This window comes from Halichoerus grypus, chromosome 4 (assembly GCF_964656455.1).
Source record: "Halichoerus grypus chromosome 4, mHalGry1.hap1.1, whole genome shotgun sequence".
In the NCBI taxonomy this organism is placed as follows: domain Eukaryota; kingdom Metazoa; phylum Chordata; class Mammalia; order Carnivora; family Phocidae; genus Halichoerus; species Halichoerus grypus.
The window spans coordinates 119,275,091-119,294,737 of record NC_135715.1 but is presented as its reverse complement, the minus strand read 5'-3'; the positions used below and the strand labels follow the sequence as shown (position 1 = coordinate 119,294,737).

The 19,647-nt window shown below is 36.3% G+C and overlaps 1 protein-coding gene across 2 annotated transcripts in view; it reads right to left on the bottom strand.

Moving 5' to 3' along the window:
- The window catches only part of GALNT13 (polypeptide N-acetylgalactosaminyltransferase 13), a 543,861-nt gene that overhangs the window by 37,908 nt on the left and 486,306 nt on the right, over positions 1–19,647 (bottom strand). For both annotated transcript variants that reach the window (XM_078070807.1, XM_078070808.1), the window contains exons 10-11: positions 17,143–17,282; positions 853–951 (exon numbers count right to left, since the gene is read on the bottom strand). In XM_078070807.1, the coding sequence (XP_077926933.1) occupies positions 853–951; positions 17,143–17,282 (239 nt within the window). The remainder of the gene's footprint in view (positions 1–852; positions 952–17,142; positions 17,283–19,647) is intronic.

Here is a 19,647-nt window from a genome sequence, read left to right as displayed (position 1 = left end):
TGTAATAACTTTTACTTCCTAATTTCACTCTAATGCACTAGATAAAGAACTCACTGGTGTGTTTCTCCTCGATTTTTGTGGACAACTTGTTAACAGAGGATTAGCTACCTCAAACTCTGTTATGAGTTCCTACAAATTCCAAATTCTGCCTCTCAAAATGGCCATGACAGCAGGGCTGCTCCACCTGAAGACTCACAGCTAAGCAGCTTCCACATGGCACACCTTGCAGAATCACTGTCCAGTATTTAAAGAGAGTACAAGGATCCTTGTTATAGTCTGACAGATCTCTGAAAATTGGACTGCAACACACAAAAAAGCTGCCCTAGACTTGTAGTTAGCCATCAGTTTTGTTTAAAGACTTCATTTTTACCTGGTTCAAAGGGCATCTTCAGATAGCCAAAGCACAAGTGTAACAGAGGTGCTTCCCATGCATTTTAAAGTTTATTGAACCTCAGAAATTCATAGAAAACATGATGTACATAAACACAAAAGAAATTTAGAATCACCATTGGGGAAAACATCATGGTTGTTGAGGGATTACTTTATACTAGTCAGTTAAAAGAAAAAAATGTAGTGTTCATTTGCTCAAAATGAGATAGGTCTAAAATATTTGGCTATCTTCATTAATTGGGCTCATTGAAAGTGTTGCCCTATTTATTAAATTCTGTAGTGCTTTTTTAAGATACTTGGGGTAACAAAATAGCCAAATTAGTTCTTGATTTGAATGCCCATTAATTCCCTAAGCTAAGACTTAATTGTTATTGGCATGTGAGTCATGGTTTACTGTGATGGTTTCACAGCAATATTTTCCCCCCAAAGATGAAGTTGATTAAAAAAAAAAAGAGAGTTTACCTGATTTCCTCCCATACCATGACAGTTGAATATACCCACTTTTTCATTTTCCTTGCGGCCCATGTTGTCTAAACATTGGTTGGTTTCAACATTTCTTATCTAAAGGAAACACACAAAAACAGAAGTCAGATAGTGATTTAAGTCAGAAAATCTTCCTGCTGTTACCAAATTGTATATTGATAATGAGAGGATACATGTTTGCAAGGAAATTTCTCCAAGAAGAACACATTGTTTTAAATATTGATTTTTATTTTTCTATGTCTATTCTTAATTTTGTGTAAATTTCTATCTCCTACTGTTGTAAACTTGAACAGCAATGGCATTGTCATTAGCATCTAATCAAGAGGCACTCCTCATTTATAGCACAGTATCAGAGAAAGAGGAAACATTACAAATTAGTCATTCTTCCCAAAATCCTTTTAAAATTAGGACAGTTGCCAAATTACACTCAAAAAAACCATAATCTATTCTTGAACTCCTGTGGTACCATATGCAAAGGAATAGAAACAAATTGGTTAAATATTCAAATTTATGTGTTTTTAGATTGCTTTATTATTAGATGTTCCATCCTATGTTGATAAAGTTTAATTATTGTTTATTTCTGTAACTAAAACATATTCATACATCTTTTTCTTCATCTCTAATGCCAAACTTAATGGAAAAGAGTTGACCTTAGCTAAGAAAAGCTATTACAAGACTAAATGGTGATTTCACATTAAAAATGCCTTAAACACAAGATTAAATTGCCAACTGCAAACATAGGATTCTTGGTTTACACTCAAGTACTGCATTAGTTCCATAATTAACATAATGTTAATATGTATTTGAGACACATGTAATTACAAAAGCCATTCACTGAGTTTAAAGATGCTAAAATTACTAAATCAAGCACAAATGAATACTAAAAATGGCATTTCTAATAAATGGAATGTTTTTAATTTCTTCCCTTAGTCGAAACCCCAAGTATGTATTTATATTTGTCCACTCTGCTTCTGAAAAGTTCTTATCTCTGACTCTTATTAGAACATGCATATTTTACTGTTCACTCATACATTACTTGCATATATCTATTTAGTTATCTATGCTTTAAGCACATATTTCTTCATATTGGCAAATGAATAAGATCAAAAACTTCTAAAGAGGATAGATTAGGTTTATATGAATCACTTTTCTGTGTGATGCAGAACCCAAAAGTCAAGTAATGGCTCCTGGCATTGGGAAAAGTGGTGTGATTTGCATTAAGGCCCCAGTCAGCAATTGAGACGAGTAGGGATTGGAATTCATACTTTGCAAGGGTTGGAAAGAGCTAAGCAGTCAAGCCCTGTTCCAATGCCTTGAGATTGAGAGCAGGATTATAGATGCTTTCATAGAGAAATCTAATCCGCAACCCATTAGAAAGGACAGAACACACAACGAATATCAAAGAGAGAGGAGGGGTGCCTGAGTGGCTCAGTAGGTTAAGCTTCAGATTCTTGGTTCCAGCTCAGGTCCTGGATGGAGCCCCGTGTCCTACTCAGCAAGGAGCGTGCTTCCCCTCTCCCCTTCCTCTGACCGCGCCCCGCCCCCACTTGTGCATTCTTCTCTTTCTCAATTTCTAAAATAAATAAATATTAAAAAAAATAAAGAGAAAAGATACAAGCTTCAAGAAGAAAAATCATGTTCAAGTTCCATACTAGTAGGTTTAGGTTATCTGATGTAGGTTGATTATTCAGGCACTGGAGGATACTGAGCCTATATGCAAAAGTTAAAGATTTTTCGGAACCTATAGCTAGGACAGGATTGAGAAAGGTAACAATTTATAGATGATGTAGTATATCAGTCTGTTTATGTTTTACATAATCTAATCAACATGTAACATGCAAGTTTATTTTTAAGTCCTTTATATCAACTTTTCTTGCTAACATTTAATAAAAGGCAAACTTCTTGAAAAATAATAAAATGATGTATTGTTATTTATTATCCTAAAAAAGTATGGAACAGTATAATACTATAATACTTTGGGGAATAAATATCTCACAAAATGATTAACTCACCTTTACATGTAAGCTATGCAATCTGATTCAAAGGACCTCTGCTAGATTCATGGTACTTGAATAGATACTAGTTAATAATTACAGGGGCTACAGTCTGAGTCATTTATAAAATTTTGAATCTTTGGTGGATGACAGAAGATTCAAAGCCATATTCAGGCCAGTACATTACTCTGACAGAAGCATTTTAAAGGGACATATGATAGATTCATATCATCCTACTTTTTGACAAATTAAGCACAGAACTCAAGAATGCTTCCAAAGTATTTTGTCCCCAGTAACAACTTATTATTGATCTATTTTTTTATAATGGATACACTTGGTCTGTAACCTCTCTTATGAATGCACTCATTTACTCAACCAATATTACTGAGAGGCGGTATACTTCATGCTAGACACCATTTAAGGTGCTGAGGATACTGAAGTGAACAGAGTAAACCTAGTCCATTCCACCATGGAGCTTATATTTTAGAAGAGAAGAGTGCAATACACAAATACATTCATAATATGTCAGAAGATCAAGAACTTCTGTGAAGAACTATAAAGCATAGTAAGGGTAGAAAAAGTGATGGAAGGAGTACTATCCTATTTCAGATAGTGGATTAGGAAAGGCCATTCAGAGAAAATGATACTTGAAAAGATACCTTGTAAAGTGAGAGAGCAGCCAGATTTCCATGTGTATGGAAGGGCGTTCCAGAGAGGGGGAATAGCCAATGGATGCTCTCTGCAGCTGAGAAAACTGATTGAAGTAACAAGCTAGCAATGTGGCCAGGGTGCAGTGAACAAGGGGCAGAGGAGAGAGGTATCTAAGACTAAATCATGTAGGAAATCATAATTTCTAAGCATGAAGATGACCTATTAATAGCTTACTCTGGCTGCTGTGCAGAGAACAGATTAGAAGGAGGCAGGAATGGAAGCAGAGAAACACTTAAGGGGACTCTTGCAGTCACGCCAGCTAGAGATGGTGGCTGCTGGGAATAGTAGGATAACAATAGAGGTGGATAGGTCAAATGTGGGATTTTTTTTTCTTTAAGATTTATTTATTTACTTATTTATTTATTTATTTAATATATAGACAGCACAAGTGCTTGTGGGAGGAGAGGCAGAAAGGGAGGGCGGTGCAGAAGCAAAGAATCCCAGGTAGACTTGCATGGAGCCCAGAGCCAGGAGCTGGAGCCTGGGGTGGGTGGGGGTGGGGGGGGGGTTGGAACCTGATCTCAGGACCCTAAGATCATGACCTGAGCCAAAACCAAGAGTTTGATGCTCAGCCAACTGAGCCACCCAGATGTCCCAAATTTGGGATTTTTTAAGGTAGAACCAAGTAAGACTAGCAATTGAATTGGATATGAGCTATGAGAGGAAAGAAAAGACATCAAGAAGCATTCCAAGGTTTTGCTTGAGCAAATGTACAAATGATGTTTCCATTTACTGGGAACAATATTCTGAGTTCTTGCATGTTGATAAATACATCTGTGGCCTTTATATTTGAAAATCAATTTGGTATATCTGAAGTCCTTGGCTCACAATCTATTTCCTTGAGTATCTTTAAAATGTTATGCTTCCAGCATGAATAGTTGCTTTTGAAAAGTCTGATGATAATCTGGTTTTCTTTATCTTATTCTTTTTTACAAATGTCTATTTGCCTGAATGCCAAACTGATTTTTTTCTTTTTTATTTAAAAGTTCAATAGATTTACCACAATGAATCTTAATATTGTTCGTTTTGGATCACTCTTCCAGATGTATAGCGTTCCTTTTCAATATGTAGTTTCAATTTTACTTTCAGGCACATTTTCTTAAATTATAAGTATTAATGTTCATTTTGTTTTATTGCTTTGGTTTTTCCCACCAGGAAATCCTATTATTTTGGATCTTGTTGCTTATCTCTCTATATGTCACCTTCTATTAAAAGTGGGATTATTGGGGGCGCCTGGGTGGCTCAGATGGTTAAGCCTCTGCCTTCGGCTCAGGTCACGATCCCAGGGTCCTGGGATCGAGTCCTGCATCAGGCTCCCTGCTCAGCGGGGAGCCTGCTTCTCCCTCTCCCTCTGCCGCTGCCTCTCTCTATCTCTCTCTCTGACTCTCATGAATAAATAATAAAAAAAAAAAAAACATTTAAAAAAAAAAGTGGGATTATTGGGGGTTTTGGAATTACTGATTCACATGATATTTCAAATTTAGCCTTTGTTTCTAAATGAATTCATTCTTTAATTTTTAAATCTTTACTGCATTTCTGGCCCTTATTTCAGAGGTATTTCTAAATTTGATTTATAGTGTTCTTTTCTACATTTTATCATTATACAATTTCTTTTAGCTTGCTTTGAAATATTAGGTTACACTTTTCCCGTCTATGAGCATAAAGCTTTGGTGTCCTTGCATTGTTTGTAGAGAGATCATTCTCCCCCTTATTCTCTTTATTCTGTGGCCATCCTCTTCTACTATTGCTGCTGTTCTTATTATTGCATAGTCCAAGTCTCCTGATCTTTTAAGAGAGAGGGTTTGATCAGGAGACCATTTCTTTCTTTTCTTTTTTGGGAATCATCTGGCATCTTTAAATTTATCCTGTTGTCCGGTTCCCAAGTCCCCCATTCCCATTTAGTTGGTAGAGGGTGTGACTTGGCCATCAGGGTTTTAAATTCTTCCCCAGGTATTTCTTTCTTTCTTTTTTTTTTTAAGATTTTAATTTTTTGAGAGAGTGAGAGCACAAACAGGGAGACGGGGAGTGGGAGAGGGAGAAGCAGGCTTCCCGCTGAGCAGGGAGCCCGATGCGGAGCTCGATCCCTTGACCTTGGAATCGTGACCTGAGCTGAAGGCAGATGCCTAACCAACTGAGCCACCCAGGCGCCCCTCCCCAGGTAATTCTAATGTGCAGCAAATTTAGCAACTAACATTCTGGAGGGAGGTGGGCAGTGTCTTGATGTTAAATGGTGACATTACAATTACAATTACTTTTCCTTTTTAAAGTAACTTCTTTTTCAGTGGTTCCCACTTGGAAAGCTTTTAGAATATACTCCTGCTTGGCCTCACCCTCATAGATTATGGTACAAACGGTCTGGAGTAGGACCAGGAGACAGCGTAAAGCGCTGCAGATGATTTGAGTGTATATTCAGGGTCGAAACCTCCCGTATCAAGAGAACAGATGGAGTATCTGCCAGCTGGAGGCTTCGCTATTTTGTGAATCAGGCTGAAAATTCTGGATACTGGTGGGAAGAGAAGGAGGTTTTCATAGTAAAGCTGATTCCTTCAGTACCCAGTGGGGACGATGAAGAGCAAAGGTTTCCAGCTGTCCCTAACAGGGAAGGCTTACACAGGAGACCACTTCTAACTTTACAAGTCTAGCTCTCCTATTCCTGCACTTTGCTGAAGAGTTGAAAAGAAATTGCCTTCTATTCTTTAAGATCTCTGGGTTCTGTTCATTGCTCCTATTTTCATCTAGACTTTCCATTTCTTTTGTCCTTATTGTCTCTCCTCAGCTGGGCTTTACTCCTTGAAGTTTCTCCTAAGAAGGAACTTCAGCTAGTGAGTTAAATAATTCACAGGACTCAGGGTGCTCAGGCCCTTCAGACATTAGAAAGGGTACTTTTCACTGACTTACAAATTGGATTGTATGAAAACACTTCTCTCAGCATCAGCTACTATTCTCGAATTGGCCTGAAGCAATTTCTCATGAGTATCTGTTGGCAATTTGGGTATTATCTGGGTCTCATTTCCATCAGACATCGCATCACTTTCCTTTGCTTTCCTTCCATGGAGTATCACATGGTCATGAAATTGACAGCTCATATTTTGGGATTTGTGAGAATACCTGCCACCTAATTGTGTGGTCAATGTTTTCCATCAATTTTTGGTTTTGCTATCCTGGATGCTTTTTTGTTTGTTTGTTTTAACTATGTCACTGCTGCCACTATTTTTTTCGATTTCCAAGATGGACTGATTTGGGGGACTTCATGAAAAGAATCTTATGCTATTTTGGATATGTTCTAACTATTGCACAAAGTGGTTTGATAATTTCTGGACATGTACTATTTTGTCCTTTAGGATATAGCAGGGGCTAAGAAGATACAAACTGGTTTGATAATTTCTGGACATGTAATATTCTGTCCCTTAGGATATAGCAGGGGCTAAGAAGATACAAAATAGAAACTCAAGTCAAATTTGGTGACGTTGGCTAGACTTGGGATCTGGACTAAAAACAAATATGAGTCAGTGGCTTAGTACAGCTGTCAGAATGAGATGGGGTGACTACCACTACCACCACCACCAATAATAATAATTAGCAATCGTAATTGTATGTGCTCTGTGCTGTTCCAAGCACTCGTGTGTAAAAGCTAATTTAATATTTACAACCAACCTATTACCCCCATTTCATAAATGAAAACATTAAGACACAATGAATTTAAATAATTTGCCCAAATAAGGAATTGAAAGTTATTTCTTCTGTCTTGTTGTTGGTGTATAGGAATGCAACTGATTTCTGTGCATTGATTTTATATCCTGCCACTTTACTGAATTCCTGTATGAGTTCTAGCAGTTTTGGGGTGGAGACTTTTGGGTTTTCCACACAAAGTATCATATCATCTGCAAAAAGTGAGAGTTTCACTTCTTCTTTGCCGATTCGGATGCCTTTTATTTCTTTTTGTTGTCTGATGGTTGAGGCTAGGACTTCTAGTACTATGTTGAACAGCAGTGGTGATAGTGGACATCCAACAACAAGACAGAAGAAAGAGAAATTAAGGAGTTGATCCCATTTACAATTGCACCCCAAACCTTAAGAATACCTAGGAATAAATCTAACCAAAGAGGCAAAGGATCTGTACTCAGAAAACTATAGAATACTCATGACAGAAATTGAGGAAGACACAAAGAAGTGGAAAAACGTTCTATGCTCATGGATTGGAAGAACAAATATTGTGAAAATGTCTATGCTACCTAGAGCAATCTACACATTTAATGCAATCCCTATCAAAATATCATCAACTTTTTTCAAAGAAATGGAACAAATAATCCTAAAATTTGTATGTAACCAGAAAAGACCCCAGATAGCCAGAGGAATGTTGAAAAAGAAAAGCAAAGCTGGTGGCATCACAATTCCAGACTTCAAGCTCTATTACAAAGCTGTCATCATCAAGACAGTATGGTACTGGCACAAAAACAGACACATAGATCAGTGGAACAGAATAGAGAGCCCAGAAAGGGACCCTCAACTCTATGGTCAACTAATCTTCGACAGCACAAGAAAGAATGTCCAATGGAGAAAAGTCTCTTCAACAAATGGTGTTGGGAAAATTGGAGAGCCCCATGCAGAAGAATGAAACTGGACCATTTCCTTACACCACACCCAAAAATAGACTCAAAATGGATGAAAGACCTCAATGTGAGACAGGAATCCATCAAAATCCTTGAGGAGAACACAGGCAGCAACCTCTTCAACCTCAGCTGCAACAACTTCTTCCTAGGAACATCACCAAAGGCAAGGGAAGCAAGGGCAAAAATGAACTATTGGGATTTCATCAAGATGAAAAGTTCTTGCACAGCAAAGGAATCAGTCAACAAAACCAAAAGACAACTGACAGAATGGGAGAAGATATTTGCAAATGACATATCAGATAAAGGGCTAGTATCCAAAATCTATAAAGAACTTATCAAACCCAATACCCAAAGAACAAATAATCCAATCAAGAAATGGGCAGAAGACATGAACAGACATTTCTGCAAAGAACACATCCAGATGGCCAACAGACACATGAAAAAGTGTTCAATATCACTCAGCATCAGGGAAATACAAATCAAAACCTCAGTGATACACCATCTCACACCAGTCAGAATGGCTAAAATTAACAAGTCAGGAAATGACAGATGTTGGTGAGGATGTGGAGAAAGGGGAACCCTCCTACACTGTTGGTGGGAATGCAAGCTGGTGCAGCCACTCTGGAAAACAGTATGGAGGTTCTTCAAAAAGTTGAAAACAGAGCTACCCTACGATCCAACAATTCCACTACTGGATATTTACCCCAAAGATACAAATGTAGGGATCTGAAGGGGTACGTGCACCCCAATGTTTATAGCAGCAATGTCCACAATAGCCAAACTATGGAAAGAGCCCAGATGTCCATCAACAGATGAATGGATAAAGAAGATGTGGTATATATATATATAATGGAATATTATGCAGCCAACAAAAAATGAAATCTTGCCATTTGCAATGACGTGGATGGAACTAGAGGGTATTATGCTAAGCAAAATAAGTCAATCAGAGAAAGACAAGTATCATATGATCTCACTGATAGGAGGAATTTGAGAAACAAGACAGAGGATCATAGGGGAAGGGAGGGAAAAATGAAACAAGACGAAACCAGAGAGGAAGACAAACCATAAGAGACTCTTAATCTCAGGAAACAAACTGAGGGTTGCTGGAGTGGAGGGAGGTGGGAGGGATGGGGTGGCTGGGTGATGGACATTGGGGAGCATATGTGCTATGGTGAGTGCTGTGAATCGTGTAAGACTGATGAATCACAGACCTGTACCCCTGAAACAAATAATACATTATATATTAATTAAAAAAATAAAGTGCATCTTGAGAAAGTAAAAAAAAAAAAAAAAAAAAAGAAAGTTATTACAATCTTGACATCCAGATAGGCAGGCAGTATTTGTCAGAAAAGTGGTGTGGAAGGAGCAAGGAATGGCTGGGTTGTAGCTAACCAGAGTAAAAGTTACAATTGGTCATTCAGACAATGGTGAAGAGACATGGAACAAGAAACATGAAAGCAGGCTAGGATCAGACCTAGGGGACCAAGTCAAGAAGACTAGATGCTAAGTGCCACACTGTTGGGCTGAGGTCATGTAAATAATTTCTGGCTATGGCCAGGATGACATTAGGTACAAATAGGATGGGACACAGAATATCAGGAACAGGAGTATCAATAGCCAACTAAAAAAAATAAATAAATAAAAGAGACACTTCATCTGGATAGAGACAATATCAAAAGGTTTATGTCACTAGACCTATAATTCTCAGATTAAAAAAAAATCCATGCACACTTAGAAAGCAGGTTAGTGTACATCAGGTTATTCTCAAGTCAGTGAACCCAACACTATTGGAATCTGCTATATTCTCTTTAAAATATAAAATAGGGCGCCTGGGTGGCTCAGATGGTTAAGCGTCTGCCTTCGGCTCAGGTCGTGATCCCAGCGTCCTGGGATCGAGTCCCGCATCGGGCTCCCTGCTCAGCAGGGACCCTGCTTCTGCTTCTCCCTCTCCCTCTGCCTCTCTCCCTGCTCCTGCGCACCCCCCCCCCCCGTATCTCTGTGTCTCAAATGAATAAATGAAAGCTTTAAAAAAAAATAGTCACTAATGTGTACTGACAATCCACATCAAGCAATTCTTACTGCAAATTATAAGATGTTGGCATACAGAAAGTTTTAATCTATGCACCTTATCTTTTGAGATGGAAAGGATGATCTGATTTAGGATGATCTTGTGTGATTTTTAAATCAGAACCTTTCCAAGAATACCCTGGCACGTCATAGAATGTTTGTTAAAAAAAAATGAATCTTATCTGACAACACCAATTACTTGGTCATGCCATTAATTCTGAGAAAAATCTAGGCAAAAAAACACTGATGACCTTCATTCATTAGAAATCCCTTACAGATTCTATTTTATGACCTATATCCACATAAGTAGAGCACACTGGTAGTTCTCAGATCTGGAAAATTCTTTTGAATCATTCTTTATGTTATGGTATAGCTTTGAATATGTGGCATAGGGCCAGCATAGTTTTTTTTTTTTTTTTTTTTTAAAGATTTTATTTATTTATTTGACAGAGAGAGACATAGTGAGAGAGGGAACACAAGCAGGGGGAGTGGGAGAGGGAGAAGCAGGCTCCCCGCAGAGCAGGGAGCCTGATGTGGGACTCGATCCCAGGACCCTGGGATCATGACCTGAGCCAAAGGTAGTCGCTTAACCAACTGAGCCACCCAGGCGCCCAGGGCCAGCATAGTTTTAACTTTAATTGTTATCTGCTTTGAGATTCCTTTGTTTACACATAATCTTTTATTGCTTGAAAACAATTTTTAATGACATAAAGTAAAGAGTATTTTTCCCACTTGTGTTTTTGTGTTTGAAATCAGCAAGCCTTTTTCTAAATGTTTCTACTCAGCAGCATCGTTGGTAATGTTCTTACCACTTACATAGTTTGTTCATTAGCTTTTGCTCCCTCTGCTGGATTGTAACAGCAAGACACAATAACTCTCAATTTTAAAAAAGAGGTATATGCTCCCACTCACTCTTATACCTTTGCATTTCAAAACCAGTATGTAAAATCCATTCTAAGGATAATAATCTAAACTTAAACTAGCTTTTATTTTGCTTTACTTACTCCAACAAATGCTTATCCTTCAATTGCACATTATGTTACTCATTATCATTATTTTACATATGTCAACCTTGTTTGGTTTCTCTTTACTTGAAAAGAAGAAAATAGGCACATTTGCAGTGAATTCCAGTTTAATGTTAATGTTTCCATATTATAATTGCTCTAGTGAATATGCATTTAAGTATATTTTCTCTTTACCAAATTGTGCATAAATCAGAAGGATGAGTGCAAGATCTATATATTTAACAAATCCAAGCTGACTGCTTATGTAGACCTGGGTTTAAAATGCCCTGTTTGGGCCCCAGGGTGGCTCAGTTGGTTAAGCATCTGACTCTTGATTTCTGCTCGGGTTATGATCTAGGGATGTGAGATTGAGCCCTGCGTAGGGTTCTGTGCTGGGCATGGAGTCTGCTTAGGATTCTCTCCCTCCCTCTGAGCACCTCCTCAGGCACCTCAAACAAACAAACAAACAAACAAATAAATAAATAATAAAAAACCAGAATGCCCTGATTAATGACTACAAGATTTAAAAATTCTGATTACATGATATACTAACCCCTGTCCAACACATAAACAAAGTAAAGAACATAGAAAATTGAACATTTGCATTTATTTTGGTGGATAACAAAAACAAGAATACTGGGAGAACTCAGTAAATGCCCAACAGGCATATAGTTTGTTATCATTGTTTGTGTCAATATCTACCTGAGTAATAAAATTAGAATTAGTTCTAGTCTAATTATCAGCAATGTGAAGTAAAAAATATTTTTTCAGGTGATAAACTCACTCACTTTGTTCACAGGTAGGCTACACAGTCCAACAGTCTTTAAAGTTAAGATCTGATGAAGAGTAACATTTTTTTTTTTTTTTTTCCTGTACATAGGCCTGTTCAGTTGCCCTAGGTTGAAAATTAGCTACTGGGTCACAAAGAATTTGTGAAATAGAATTGTGGGCAAAGAGAATGCTCCCATTAGTGTAAGTCATCTAAAATGAGGCTTCCTCACTGGTTATCCTAGTGAAAGGTCAGGAAGACTGTGAATCTATAAATAGATCTGATTACCAAGCAAGGGTAAATCTCTAAGCGTTTTAGCATTTGCATTTGGCAGTCACAGATTGTACCCTTAATCCCTGCGGCCAAGCAGCTTCAAGTGCCTATTTTTAGTTACATAAATTTGCTTTTTAACAACATTTATGGGATACAGTACTAATATGTACCAGAACCTTAACTAGCTATTATGGTTAAAGGATAGATACAAAAGGAAAAAGGAGTTCTGAGGTTGAGTAGGCAATCCGAAATGCAGAGACTAATGTCTAAACATCTTCGAAGCCAGATGTAAATTGTAAGCAAATGTAAATTGTAAGCCCCAAGAGTTAAGTCACTTGGTTACACAAACCCACTTCTCCCTGCTGCCCTACATAGCTCACAATACATTTTTTTTTTCTCAAAACGCTGGCTTGTCATAGGCCCCCAAATTTGAAGCATTATGACTTTAGAATCCCGTTTTTCAATCCTATCATACTTGAATTTGCCTTTATATTTACAAGATCAAAACCTGACACGTTAAATCTATATAAGCTAAAGGTCTAGTTAAAGAATTTAATGCCGCAAAGAACTTGACTTCCTTATTCCATTATGATATGCTTACTGAGCCTAAAAGGCACATGCTTCATTAAGCTACTTAAAGGTTTTAGTTCAAAGCAACTGCACAGCTTTTAACTTCCCATTGGAAATTGCATGTAATTCATGGGCTGGTTAAAGAATATTTCAATTACCTGAATAAAATTCAAACATAACAAAGTAAGATACTGATATCAATAATTTTCCTAATGATTATATAGTGATGATATAGGATAATGAGAAACTGAATATCATATTTGCATCTTCCAATACAGCTAAGAAAGTTATAAAAGAGAAATTGACAGAGAAAAATTTATATTCACCAATACACAGGAATATTAAATTTGAACATTGAAACTTAAGGAAGTTGTAAATTGTTAAATCCTACCAATTTCATTTTAAATTAAGTGATGAGTACATATGAAAAATATACATATCACGAAGAAATAATTTGTTGTCTTGATAAGTAGGTTGGACACCTAATACCACTTTGAGGCTCTAAGTATCTGAAGAAAAAAAAAAACCCTCATATATAAGGAAAGATAGCTTTTTACTTTCTTCTAAAAATGGTTAATGGCAGGCAGTAAGAAAGAAAAAGCTTTAAGTAAAAGTCTGTTGTCCATTAACAGTTCATCCCAAACTCATTATCAAAATGTCCATCTTAAATTATGTATACATGACTATGCAAAATCAAATCGGGAAGTAGTGCTTGGTAAACTTGTCCTTCTGTTTCCATGGAAACAGATGCTGGATTGCATCTCTTTAGGGCTGGTTTTAAAGTGGAAAACTACAGCACAATAATATCCCATGAAGTTTAAAACTTAACACATCTCACAGATTTTTTTTTTAATTTATTAAGAGTTTTGAAGCAGCAGTTTATAGCATGACTATATACTTCATGTTGGGCATCTTTTATTTCTCTGAATTTTTTTTTTTAAAGATTTATTTATTTATTTGAGAGAGAGCATGGGGGGGTGCGGGGAGGAGTGGAGGAAGAGGGAGAGAGAATCTCAAGCAGTCTCCCCACTGAGTGCGGAGCCCAACCCAGGGCTTGATCCCACGACCCCAAGATTGTAACCTGGGCCAAAATCAAGAGTTGGATGCTTAACTGATTGAGCCACTCAGATGACCCTAATTCTCTGAATTTCTTAACTATTTGTTTCTTTTTTGCCATCTCTCCTGCCCCCATTTCAGTAGAATGGCTTAAGAGGAAAGGGCTTCGCTTATTTGACTTTGCATCCTTAGCATGTAACATATAGGTTCCAGCTTCACCGCTTATGTGACAAAAGCATTTTGAATAAACTATAATAATACAACCTATTTTGTCTTTCTAGCTTAAAGAAAAAGTGAGCATTAGTGTCAGACTTATATCTATTTGAATCCTGACTTTAATAGCGAGCTCAATGACCCATAGGTGAATCACATAAACTTTCTACATGTCAGTTTCCATTTTAAATTGGGATCATAACAAAACCCAAGTCGTGGAGTTGAGATTTTTAAATAATATAATTGTTATAAAGCATCTAGCATAATGTTTGACTTAATAAGAAATCAGTAAATGGTAGCTATAATAATTATAACAACTATTTCTACGGGTGCTGCTACTCCTTCTTGCCAGGCATTGTGCTAAATGCTCTAGATCTTCCATCACTATATCCCTTTATGATTATCTTCACACTGCCAACAGGGACAAGAGAGGAGACCTAGAGCCACTCAAGTCCTAGGCTATGAGGTCAGGATTTAAACCTTCCTCTGCTTGCCTCCAAGGCCTGGTATTTTTTTAACACTAACAAGCTGTCTCTTCTTGGATATGTTTCAAAAACCCAGAAAGGTAGTCTCTTTATTTCAAACTATTTCTATACATTAAAATATGGCCACCTGATCTATCACAGAAGGCAGCTAATTAAAAATCAGTAGGTTGTACAAAGGAATTTGCCCACACTGTATTTTTACTTTTTTTGGGAAGTCAGTTAATTAGGTTTCCTTGATGTAGTGCAGGAAACCACAAAATTGGATTTTTAACACAGAAGTAAACATCTAGGTTCTGTTTCAGAGTTCTTCTCAGGAGTCACTCCGGAGGCCCCAGAAAATTTCTAAGAAGTCCACCTTACTCATATCTGTTTCATTATAGGCCCTGGTTATACCTCCTTTTAGAAAAAGTAATCAATGTTCACTCATCAGCTGGGTCCCCTAACTGCAGCAGGAGCAACATTCTATGACAAGAAAAGAAACATGCCCTTCTTCTTAGGGTACAAGTCGGGTTCACAACTGTTCAAACACTTTTCAGTAAAGAAATGAAAGTATTAGATATTGGGGATCTCAGAAGCACTAGATTGTAATAACTAGCATGTAAAGAGTGTTCTAGTTTAAAAAGGACTCATATAATGTATGTATCGAATATAAATCCCTGTAACATTAGTGCTTAAATAGAAATGTTACATTATTTGAAAACAATGGCAACAACCCTCCCCCTTAATAAAAGCAAACAGACAAACAAACAAACAAAAATAAAACCCTGAGGCACAGGACTATTAAGTAACTAGAGTCAAACTTAGAAAGTTGTACAGGGGCGCCTGGGTGGCTCAGTCAATTAAGCAGCCAACTCCGATTTCGGCTCAGGTCATAATCTCAGGGTCTTGAGATCGAGCCCCATGCTGGGCTTTGGGATCAGCAGGGAGTCTGCTTCTTTCTCTCACTGTCCCTTTCCTTCTGCCCCTCCCCCCATGCTATTTCTCTCCAAAATAAATAAATAAATAAATCTTAAAAAAAAAAAGAAAGTCATACATTCACTGTTACTACACGCAAATCTTTGCACTACATTATTCAGATTAAGGTTGAATAGATGTAAACTGAAAGATTCTATAAAGAGATATTACATGGCTAGTAAGGAAGAGGGGATTTGACAACTAGAGCAGGGACATGGACACAGAAAAACAGCCTTTAAAAAACACTTCTGTGGGGTCCACTCGGTCTCAGTATTTTTTGCTTCAATTATTTTCTAGTTAATCATAAATAAATTATGTTTATGGATTAAAGTGACAGAGTGGATAAGTTATAGAGCGTTATTTTTGGCAAATGAACCAAAAAAGTGCTAGATTGTACTCTACACATTTTCAGATATTCTACTATTATGACCTAAGAAAATGGCAGTTTCAACGTAAGGACAAACTTAATCAGTAAATATTTTCCAAGTGCATTGTATCATTTCTGTCAAAATGCTTTAATTACAACCAATATTAAATTAGTTTTGATTCCCAAAACTGATCCTTATTAAGTGGGAAATTACCAATTCGGGACATACAATTCATAAGGGAATGGCTCTTATTTTGAGCAACTGAATATATATTATGAATATGTTTATATAGTCATAATGAAGCCAACTATGTATTTTTACAGAGAGTAGATATTTTGGGAAACAAATTAAGGAGGGCACATGATATGATGAGCACTGGGTATTGTATAATAAGACTGATGAATCACTGACCTCTACCTCTGAAACCAGTAATACATTTTATGTTAATCAACTGAATTTAAATTAAAAAAATTTTAAAAATAGATATTTTGGAAAACAATGGTAGAGGATCAGTGGTTTTCAATGGGCCTACAAAGTCAACACTATTTTAACACTAAGCTATTCCTTGCAGTTTTCACTTTCACTTCTCATGAAGTACAAGGAGTCTCTCAGAGGCTACATGGTGTGTGCTATTGCAGTAGACTGAATACCAAAACAGACTCTAGTTAACTTCTATTAGGCCAGACAGTAATGCAATTTACAAAAATATAATTGATGCTAATCTTGCTATTTGATTTTGCTTTGGAAAATATATTTATTTTTAAACATGCATTACTTATATTAACATGTAATGGATAACATTGTTTTTAATGAATTAATAAATGGGTTTTACAGTTCTCAGGTTTAGTTTCAATACATTAAATATTAATAGTTTTAACCCACCTAAACCAAAGCTCTTGAGGTTCACAGTAAATTTTAAGAGTGTAAGGTCCATATGACCAAAAAGTTTCTGAACTGTTGGTAAAGAAACAAGAAAATACTATTTAGTCTTAAACTATCCCCTTACTTTTGCAAATCCCAATGATAAAGACCTTTATGGTCCTTGAGACCATAAGTGACTTGAGAAGTTATTTAAAATAGATCTATTTAAAAACCTGAAAGCATTTTATTCATAACATAAAAAATATTGAGCTCCTTAGAAATTGCTCCATTTGCAAAATATATTTATAACTTAACCAAAATAAATAATGCATACCTCACCAAGTGAGTAATAACGTCTTGGGATCTGGGAGTCCGGATAGATGTTTTCAAGGTACCAAGAAAAGGGCTTACACTTCAGATTTTCTCTTAGTGTTTTTCTGACTGACACATCTCCATAATCCACTTTGACAACACCTGGAATTTTTCAGAGAAACACACAAATCAGTTTGTGCTATTTTCGATTTAGTACGGTTTTGCTCTGTTTACTTTGCTGTCAGCTTTTTTTCCCCTCTATTCTAATTCCATCAAATTCAATTGCATATGCAGCTGCTACTACACTGATTTTCTTACTAGCAACAATTAGTACATGAAATAGATATAAAAAACAGCTTTTCCTTTGGCTATGGCTTTTCAAATGCAAATATTTATCACTAAGTACTTACACTTCTTAGATGGAATAATTAATCAAATAAGTGTAAATTGGTATTAATTTAGCATCTCATAATCAAAGCTTAACTGAGCTGTGTGATAATGTGGCTGTTTCTCTTTAATAAAAATTCTAATCCTCAGATTTTCCTAGGGTCTTTTATTCACCATCGTAGATTTCATGATAAATTTATATAAATATGATCCTCACAATGAACACTTATGTGTTCTAACTTTCTCTCTTCTTCTTGAACTTTTATTCTATCTAGGTTTACCACAAACCTGATTTTTTCTTTATTTTTTTCCTGTATTATTTTATGAGTTAATATGAGCCACCTCAAATTCTTGGATAAGCAAGTTAGTAAGTAAGCTAAAATAAGGAAATGGCTTATACTCACATGTGTACATTAAAATTACTTAATTTCAATTCATATAATAGGAGAATATATGAAGTTAAAAGGAATATTTCCATTGGTGATCATAAAATGATGCTGGCTAGTTGAGAATTAAACAACAATGCTACTAATTTTTATATAAAAATACCATGGTGACGTGATTTGCTCACTACTATCAATATTAAAAATGATTTGACTGAAATGACTAAATAACTGTGAGAAGATTGCCTTTCTTAGATTATTTTTGACAAGTCTGTGTTTAGCATGTTTCTTTAAGACGAGTAAGCAACCAGACTTGGGCACAGGAAAAAAAAAAAAAAAGGCCCAGTATTTAGTATATTCTATCCCAGCCAAACAGCAAAACCTAACAATCATTCTATAAAACAATGAATAATTGTTTAGACAATGCAGATGTCGGTAACTGATGCCATTATTTGAGTCAATGTATTGAAAAGTGGCAACACTCTTGAAGCTCTCCTCACCTCTTAGTTTCCCCATTTCCTCACTGTTCCTTAAAAATTCTTCTTAGTTTTTGTTTTTCCAAAATTAAATGCTTTAGTGTTGTTAGAAAGCATCCTGATGATGCTTAAGCAGCCAAACCATTTCCTTCTAAAAGACCATATTGATTTTTCTAGCTGGTGTTTGGACAGAAAACAATAAGGTCTTTGGGCTTTTTAAGCACATAAATATTTGCTTTCAAAATAATCGTATTCAGAACTTGCAATCTGGAGTGCAACCTTCAAAAGAAGAAGCTGGAAAACATTTACAAAATAGATCACTACAAGAATTTCTCTTTGTGTTAAGTGCTATATCAATTGCAGTGATCTAATAAATAGTCTTGAAAATCATATAAAGAGATTACATTGGACCCAGAAAAAAAAAAGGGAGCACTGTAGCTTCAGAGGACTTAATTCGACAACCAGTTTTACTGTTCTGTTTCATTTTTGAGGTGGGCAAATGTAATTGAGATAGCTTATTTATATATCAGGATCTTTCCTTTTTCATCATTAAAATGTAATAGTCCTGGCTCCAGAATTTTTTCCTAGGAGGCTTTTATGAGCAGTTTTCTGATTGGAAAGGAGTTTAAAGATTCATTTGCATATATTTTACATTAGATAAGAGAAAATATTAATTGCCCACATCAGATTTGGCAAAGATTTGGTTGGTATAAAATGACAGACACTATTGAGAAAAGCTAAAACCTTCTTACCCTATCACCCCTAAGCTGCCCCTTGGCATTGCCACTACAACATGAGTTTTGTCTTAGTCCTAGATAATTACTTTAATTACTGTTAGAAAAGCATAAAAATACTGTGGGCTTATCTTAATATTTTGGTGAGGATGTTTTTTCCCTCTATAGCTATATTTTCCAACATAGAAGTGAGATACTATGAGGGTTAGTATCCAAAATACATAAAGAACTTATAAAACTCAACACTCAAAAATTAAGGCAGAAGACATGAACAGATATTTCTCCAAAGAAGACATACAGATGGCCAACAGACACATGAGAAGGTGCTCATTGTCACTTATCATCAGGGAAATGCAAATCAAAACTACAATGAGATATTACGTCACACCTGTCAGAATGGTGGAAATTAAAAACACAAGAAACAAGTGTCGGTGAGGATGTGGAGAAAAAGGAACCCTCTCGAACAGTTGGTCCAATTTAAGAAACAAGAATTTAAGAAACAAATGAGCAAAGAAAAGAGAGAGAAACCAAGAAACAGACTCTTAAC